At 40.8% G+C, this 8,170-nt stretch overlaps 1 protein-coding gene across 1 annotated transcript in view; it reads right to left on the bottom strand.

Moving 5' to 3' along the window:
• Positions 1–1,341: 1,341 nt before the first annotated feature.
• ADORA2B (adenosine A2b receptor) overlaps positions 1,342–8,170 on the bottom strand; it is a 129,898-nt gene continuing 123,069 nt past the window's right edge. Inside the window, exon 2 of the mRNA XM_040338601.1 lies at positions 1,342–2,807. Within this exon, the coding sequence (XP_040194535.1) occupies positions 2,117–2,807 (691 nt within the window). The 3' untranslated portion in view covers positions 1,342–2,116. The remainder of the gene's footprint in view (positions 2,808–8,170) is intronic.

Below are 8,170 nucleotides of genomic sequence, written 5' to 3'. Positions count from 1 at the left end.
ACACAGCATGTGGAGATGCCAAATTGGTTGGGGAAATTTTAAAGAAAATCTGTACTGAGAGAAATATTTAGGCTGATTTACAGGTCAAGGAGATGTATGCTGATTCGCAGATCAAGGAGACATGCAGGTCAGAAAACTCATACTAAAGTCTCTATTCACATTTGTTCCTCATTCTATGAAAGAGGTTTAACACGAAAAAATGTCAGGTAGCGTTTTAGGAAGGTAAGCAATGATAGGCTCTATATTTCTCTCAAACAGCTTAGTTTAAAAAGGAAATATTGCCAATGTGTTTTAAGGGGCTGCCACTCCTACATTTAATAGCTGACTTGAAACAAGTAGGCAAGTCTGGTGTGTGAACATTGGCTGCATGCAAACACAGTCTGCACCATTAAAGAATATAGTCACAAATAATAAAAGCACATTTTCATTGAGAACTACAAGCTGATTGCCATGGTGGCAGATAGGGCTTGTAGTTCATTCATTGACAGATGGCTGTAAATAAATAAATAATGTGGCTGTGTGGGAGGAACACCTGCCCACTGTCAAAATGGGGGATCAGGGGGGTGCAAGGGCTACTGCTTCAGCAACGTGCATGTTTTACCCTGAATATAGGTTTAACATGTAACTAAAGATGAACTTTGCTTTTAAAAAAAGTCAGCAGTGACAGCTCCCATGTATATATTGTGGGAGGTTCTATTTAGTACCAGAAAATCAGGTAACCTTCATTAAATGCAGGATATGGATATTTATTGTCAATTACATGAAGTGTTTAGCACTCTGCACAGACCATTTTGCAGCCATGTGGTAGCTTAATTAAAAGAACCTGGCAATAATATCTGATCTATTTGATCTTCCCATGGAATATTTCCACTTGGGTACAATGCATGACAATAAATAGGTTGCTATGAAAGAATAAGGGAACAGAATAGGCAATAATACTTTCTCAAAAGCTGACTTTTCACTTAAAGTGGGAGTTCACCCATACATTTTTTTTTTCCCTAAGATTGATGCTCGTTTTGTCTAGGGGAATCGGCTAGTTGTTTTAAAATCCGAGCAGTACTTACCGTTGTAGAGAGCGATCTTCTCCGCCGCTTCCAGGTATGGGTCTTCGGGACTGGGCGTTCCTTCTTGATTGACAGTCTTCCGACAGGCTTCCGAAAGGCTACCGACAGTCGCATCCATCGCGTCACGAGTAGCCGAAAGAAATCGTGACGCGATGGATGCGACCGTCGGAAGCCTGTCAATCAAAATAGGAACGCCCAGTCCCGCAGCCCATACCGGCGGAGAAGATCGCTCTCTAAAAAGGTAAGTACAGCTTTGATTTTAAATAAACTAGCCGATTCCCCTAGACTAAATGAGCATCAATCTAAGGTTAAAAATAGCAATTTCCGGGTGAACCTCCACTTTAAGTGATTCTGAGTTTGTTAGAAGCTGAGCTTTAACACCATCTAGTGTATCCAGATGACCTAATTTTCCCCAGGTTTTCTACCCGCCGTTGTCTTTACATATACTATGACTGTATGCATAAGATTACAGATGGACAACTTCAGCATACAGTTTGACATATATGGCAGATGGGACTATATGAATAATCCTAACAAATAATGGATCTAAATACAGAAATTAACTTTACATTCAAAAACATATATGACATTGGTTAGATGATGTATCCTAAAAAAATGGAAGTAGCTATGGAGAATTCCTTCCATCATTTCTAAACATGATTTTAATTGCTTAGTCTAAGAATGTTTACCTGTTAAAAAAAAAAAAAGAATGTGAAAACACCAGTTTAGGGATTATGTGCACAGCCCTCTAAGTAATGTATCTGTTTTTAAATAAAGTTCCTTAACATATTACATGCATCGATGAGTAGGTAGGATCTCATGGCTTCAGTAAAATTAGTAAGACTGTCAACAGTGCAGAGAAGACTGGGAATTTCAGTAATACCTTCATAGTAAAAGTAAAGGTGAACATTTTGTATTAACAAAGTGCAGCAGCAAAGTGGTCAGTCAGGAAACCCTTCATGGTCTCAGAAATACGTTTTTATAATGTGTCCAGGAAACTAAACTACAGAAGATTCCTTTGCCCAGTTGAAGGCACCAGGGAGTCTATGAAGTCACATAAAAACATTGGCAGCACTTACGCTGCTGATATGCGTTTGTCTGGCATGCCCAATGCTGCCATTAGGAAACTTAGAGAAGTTTTCCTTCTTGCAGAGAAGGTACTTAGAGATAATCTTACGAAAGGTGTAACGAAAGTCTCTTATTTTGTAAGCATATATGATTGGATTGACCACAGAGTTGGCATGAGACAAGATGATGGCTACGTACATGACCCAGCCCGGCTTTCTCTTGTGGAACTCAGGGTCAAATAGGGTGATGCAGTTCAAGATGTGAATGGGCAACCAGCAAAAAGCAAAGAGACCCACAATGATGGCCAATGACTTGGCTGCATTCACCTCCTTCTGAAGAGTGGTCCTTGAGTTGTCAGCACCGATACATTTCATTTCAATTTGTCTTAGCTGTTTTCGGGCCACCATGAAAATCTTGATGTATATTCCCAGCATGATTAACAATGGAAGTAAAACGCACCCAAAAAAATTGAAGTACACCATGTAAGTCATTGTAACAACTTTTTCGAACAAACAGGAAATCGTTCTGTTGCGGGTAGATATAGTTTCATTTGAACCACAGTCTCCTTCCATGCAGTTCCAGCCCATCAGGGGAGTTAAGCCAATGCCAAAGGATAGAATCCAGAAAACGGCAATGATGGTTCTTGCTCTTTTTCCAGTGACCAGGCTCTTGTACCTGCAAAGGAAGAAGATGTTCATGTTAAAAAGTAAAATGTCTCAAAGTAAAGAAGTAATTTTCATCAGTAAGTTCAGAAAATATAACCTGGCAGGTTAAAATAAGTACTAAAAGGAACCAAAATACCTTCTACTGAGTCGACGTGGTAACCAGTAAAGCCTTCTTAGAACAGAATGGGGGTTATCTACAAAAGACAAATCCACTTTGCACTACAAGTGCACTTGGAAGTGCAGTCGCTATAGCTCTGAGGGGGACATGTAAGTAAAATAAAAAAACAGCATTTTAGCTTGCACATGATTGGATGATAAAATCATTTGGATGATAAAATCAGCCGAGCTTCCACTCATTTCAGATCTTCCCCTCCGATCTACAGCGAGTGTACTTACAAGTGCACTTGTAGTGCAATGTGGATTTGCCTTTCGTAAATAACCCCCAATGTGTCTACATCTCTTATTTTATCACAATTCTTAAAAATAGGCAAGTATTACTAGATTTAGAACCAAAAAAAAAGTACAGCGCTGATGTGAATGAATTAAGTTGTGAATAAACCAGATAAATTATGAAAAATAATCTGTGACTTAATGAACAAAACAAATTAATTATGTGGTGAAAAAATTCATAAGAATGTCCAGAAGTGAAAAAGTAAATATGCTGATCCTCCACCAATCAATGATTGAATATAGGTGATAAAATAGCAAATATGAATCAGTGAAAAAGAGTCCAATGGTAAAAACAAACGAAATTCTTAATCTTCCACCAAGAGAAAACACCCGTGTGATGGTATTCCAGTCTGCTTACCAGATTCACTGACCGTTAGTGCGGTCAGATAGAGCCCAGAGATCTTTTAAAGTCCTCTCAAGTGGACTATGTAACAGCAGGTTACACAGATCGGATCATCTACTGCTCCAAAACTCCAGATAAAATGAGGATGCGCTCATGTATTCAAAGAGAAAGAACGAGAAATAGCTCCATAGTGAAGTACTGTATGTAAGGATTCCTGGTGGCTGTGCTCAGTGTGTACACACTGAGCACAGCCACCAGGATTCGATTGTCAGTACGCGCTGCATGCGCTGGGATCCATGACAAGCCTTTTTATATCGACCGAATTGTAAGTGCAATTTTTTCTTTAATAAAAAATCCTTACATACAGTACTTCACTATGGAGCTATTTCTCGTTCTTTCTCTTTGAATACATGAGCGCATCCTCATTTTATCTGGAGTTTTGGAGCAGTAGATGATCCGATCTGTGTAACCTGCTGTTACATAGTCCACTTGAGAGGACTTTAAAAGATCTCTGGGCTCTATCTGACCGCACTAACGGTCAGTGAATCTGGTAAGCAGACTGGAATACCATCACACGGGTGTTTTCTCTTGGTGGAAGATTAAGAATTTCGTTTGTTTTTACCATTGGACTCTTTTTCACTGATTCATATTTGCTATTTTATCACCTATATTCAATCATTGATTGGTGGAGGATCAGCATATTTACTTTTTCACTTCTGGACATTCTTATGAATTTTTTCACCACATAATTAATTTGTTTTGTTCATTAAGTCACAGATTATTTTTCATAATTTATCTGGTTTATTCACAACTTAATTCATTCACATCAGCGCTGTACTTTCTTTTTGGTTGTACGTTTTTTTGCTTTGGGTATTTTGAGCAATAGGTACTAGCTGCTTTTGTCACTTATTATCATATTTTTTATCATCACGTATTAGCGCAGTGTTTTCCTCTGGTTTTTCCTTAGGATTTTTTACATTACTAGATTTAGGACTTGGGAAATTCAAGCAAATCATTCCTTTATATGCCTGTTGGTTAACCTTACATTAGATTACAGCCTTATATTGGATAACCATTTAATATCCCATACAGTTTGGGGCTGGCCTCTTTCTGTTCCAACATGACTGTGCACACAAAGCAAGGTCCATAAAGACATGGATAAGCGAGTTTGGGGTAGAAGAACTTGACTGGCCTGCCTTAACCCCGAGCCAGGCCTTCTCGTTCAGCATCAGTGCTTGGCCCCACAAATGCGCTTCTGGAAGAATGGTCAAACGTTCCCTCAGACACACTCCTAAACCTTGTGGACAGCCTTTCCAGAAGAGTTGAAGCTGTTATAGCTGCAAAGGGTGGGCCAACTCTATATTGAACCCTACAGACTAAGACCGGGATGCCATTAAAGTTTATGTGTGTGTAAAGGCAGGCGTCACAATACTTGGTAATGTAGTGTATGTGATGTTTTTTTTATCTGAACTAAAATGACAGAATAAAATGCATTATGTTCACATTTGTCTGGAGTGTAAACCTAACACACAGATTTACTTTCTAAACGTTCCCATCAGTTTATATTCTGTTAGCCGCAACTTCATCATACTTTTCACTTGTCAATATGCAACCATGGTATGGATTGGCTGTTTCTGGGTTGGTTTTTATAAACTAAACTAATCTGTGGTGTGATAAGCAACAGCGGGGCTGGACTGGGACACAAATTTGGCCCTGGACTTCATCCAGACTAGCCCACTTTGACAGGTCTCTCTCATGGCGGCCGGACAACTCCCGCACCCCCCCCTGGCCGCCCAAGCCCCCTCTCCCCCTTCACTAGCCACTAGCCGTTCTACTTTATTAGAGTAGAATGGCTGGTACTGGTACTCTTATAGGCAGTACCAGTGGGGAAGATAGACATTATTTCACCCGGGGCAAAGAATCAGTTTGGTGCCCCCCCTTATGGGACAAGATTAGGCAGAAGTGAGAAACTCCCAGGCCATAGCTGTTGAGTCAGCTGTCTGTCCCCTCCCCCATGCTCCTCTGTCATCCCCCCTGCTCCTCTGGTCCTCCCCCTGCTTCTTTGTCCTCCCAGGTGAGCGCTGCGGGAAGGGAGAGACAGAGGAGCGGAGGGGGGCGGCGGTCCACTGTCACTGAAGCTGGCCCACTGAGCCATCGGCCCACCGGGAAACTCCCTGTTGTCTCAATGGCCAGTCCATCCCTGAGCAACAGTCATATTGTAACAAACTAGATTTCACAATGCATTACTAGCCGCAATACTGCCCTGAATTGTCAGCAGTGCCTCTTCATAAAGTCTGAACTGAGAACATTTTTATTATATATGGTGCTGGTGACTTCACATACCAAGACAGCCTTTTCACCTCAGTCCAGAAGTGGGGTCAGGTGTTAAAGTATGTATTAGTATGGATTATCACGCCTCAGAGAAAAGAAAAATAACAGCAAACCTCTGGTAGAAAATAGAAGGATTGAGGAGACGCTGTGAATTTTTTTTTTTTATGGCATGTTGTCAGTCTTCTTTTATTTTTTTATTTTATTTTATTTTTCGGGTGCTGGGTGCCTGAATTACAGTGGTGGGGGGTGTTTTGAAGCATCTGATTAGAGCCATAGGCTCTAATAGGCATCAAAAAGGTAAAACGCGAGCGCCATGCTTGGCTATTTGCTTTCCTAACACTGAACCGCCTCTCAGTCAATCAGGCACTCGGGTCTGTTACCCGTCACCTAATAGGCATCTAATCACAGCGCCTGTCATTTCAGACAATCAGGTGTCCAATCATAGCAGAGGACGGGAAGAGAGGACGGGAGAAGAAATTGAGGAGCATGGAGGACACCGCTCACTGCCGGGCGGGCACACTGACAGCATTTGATGGGCACAGTGGGAGCATTTGATGGCACAGTGGCAGCATTTGATGGCACAGTGGTGGCAATTGATGAGCACAGTGGCTGCGTTTGATGGCACAGTGAGGCTGCAATTGATGTTTTTTTTTTCCAGAAGTTTTGAGACAGCCACCACTGCTTTTATTATTAGCCAGTTAATTTCTCGAGTGATTAACCTTCAACAGCTTAAAGGAGTTGTAAAGTAAAAAAATAATTCACCTTAATGCAATCTATGCATTAAGGTGAAAAAAGATCTGATGCTGCCGCCGCCCCCCCCCCCCTTGAGCCCCCATTATACTTACCTTACCTGACCCCTCGAAAGTCCCGCGCTCAGTCCCGAGATCCTCTTCGCTGCTCAGCCTGGCCACTGATTGGCTAGAGCAGATGGATTGAGAGCAGCGCAACCATTGGCTGGTGCCGAGGGACCCCAGAAGACGAGGATCGGGGCCACTCTGTGCAAAACGAACTGCACAGTGGAGGTAAGTATAACATGTTTGTTATTTTAAAGGAGATTTTTTTTTTCCTTTACTAACCCTTTAATGTAAGCCGTTTTGCTTTTGTTCTCTTGTCAGCAAATCAGGAAAAACATTTATAGAGAATGTGATCAATATAAAGGACATTAATCAGGTGATATTTTTGTTATACCAGTCAATAATTAATCATTCAAACTGAAGACTGCTCTCAATAATGGCCAATTAGTGCAATGATTTCTCCTCGGAGTGATGATTTGGCGACTTTTGCTACTTTATAGTTTGCCAGCAAACCATTATTGTTTTGAACAGGTGAATTAACATGCACGCTTGGATTGCCTGAACGAGTATACTGATACTAATGGGTATATGTAAAAATCTATTTACTAGAAAATTACTTAGAATCCCCAAACTATATATATATATTAGCAGAGACCATAGGGACTAAAATGGTGGCCATTGGAATTTTTTATGTCACACGGTATATGCACAGCAATTATTAAAATGCGTTAAAAAAAAAAATTAAAACTTTCATGAATTAAAACAAAACACATCTTCCCCACTTTTTTATGTATAATGTGAAGGACTGATGTTACGCTGAGTAAATAGATACCCAACTTGTCATGTTTTAAAATTGTGTGTGCTTGTCAAATGGCGACAAACTACCATACTGAAAAAACTTCATAGACCACGCTTAAATTTTTTTTTACAGGTTATCATTTTAGAGTTACAGAGGAATCAGGCTAGAATTATTGCTCTCGCTCTAACGTTCGTGGTGATATCTCACATGTGTGGTTTGAATTTCATTTACATATGTGGATGCGACCTACGTATGCATTCAGTAATTTTTCTTTTTTTATTGATTATTTTATTTTTACACTTTCCCTTAATTTTTTGTTTGCTTATAATTTGAATTCCTATTAGGGCATGACAGATCCTCTTTACAGAGAAATATGGGGTCTAAAAGTCCCCAGATCACTCCTCCCTCTATGCTGGAAAGCCTGAGATCAATAAAAAAAACGATCTCAGGCTTTCCAGGAAAAAAAACGTCAGTGGGGTAGATTCACGTAGGGGCGCGAAATTATACGGCGGCGCAGCGTATAGTATTTACGCTACGCCGCCGTAACTTACAGGAGCAAGTGCTGTATTCACAAAGCACTTGCTCCGTAAGTCGCGTCGGCGTAGCGTAAATGGGGCCGGCGTAAGCGCGCGTAATTCAAATGTGGAAGGGGGCGT

This window comes from Rana temporaria, chromosome 2 (genome assembly GCF_905171775.1).
Source record: "Rana temporaria chromosome 2, aRanTem1.1, whole genome shotgun sequence".
In the NCBI taxonomy this organism is placed as follows: Eukaryota; Metazoa; Chordata; class Amphibia; order Anura; family Ranidae; genus Rana; species Rana temporaria.
This window is presented reverse-complemented; position numbering and strand designations above follow the sequence as displayed.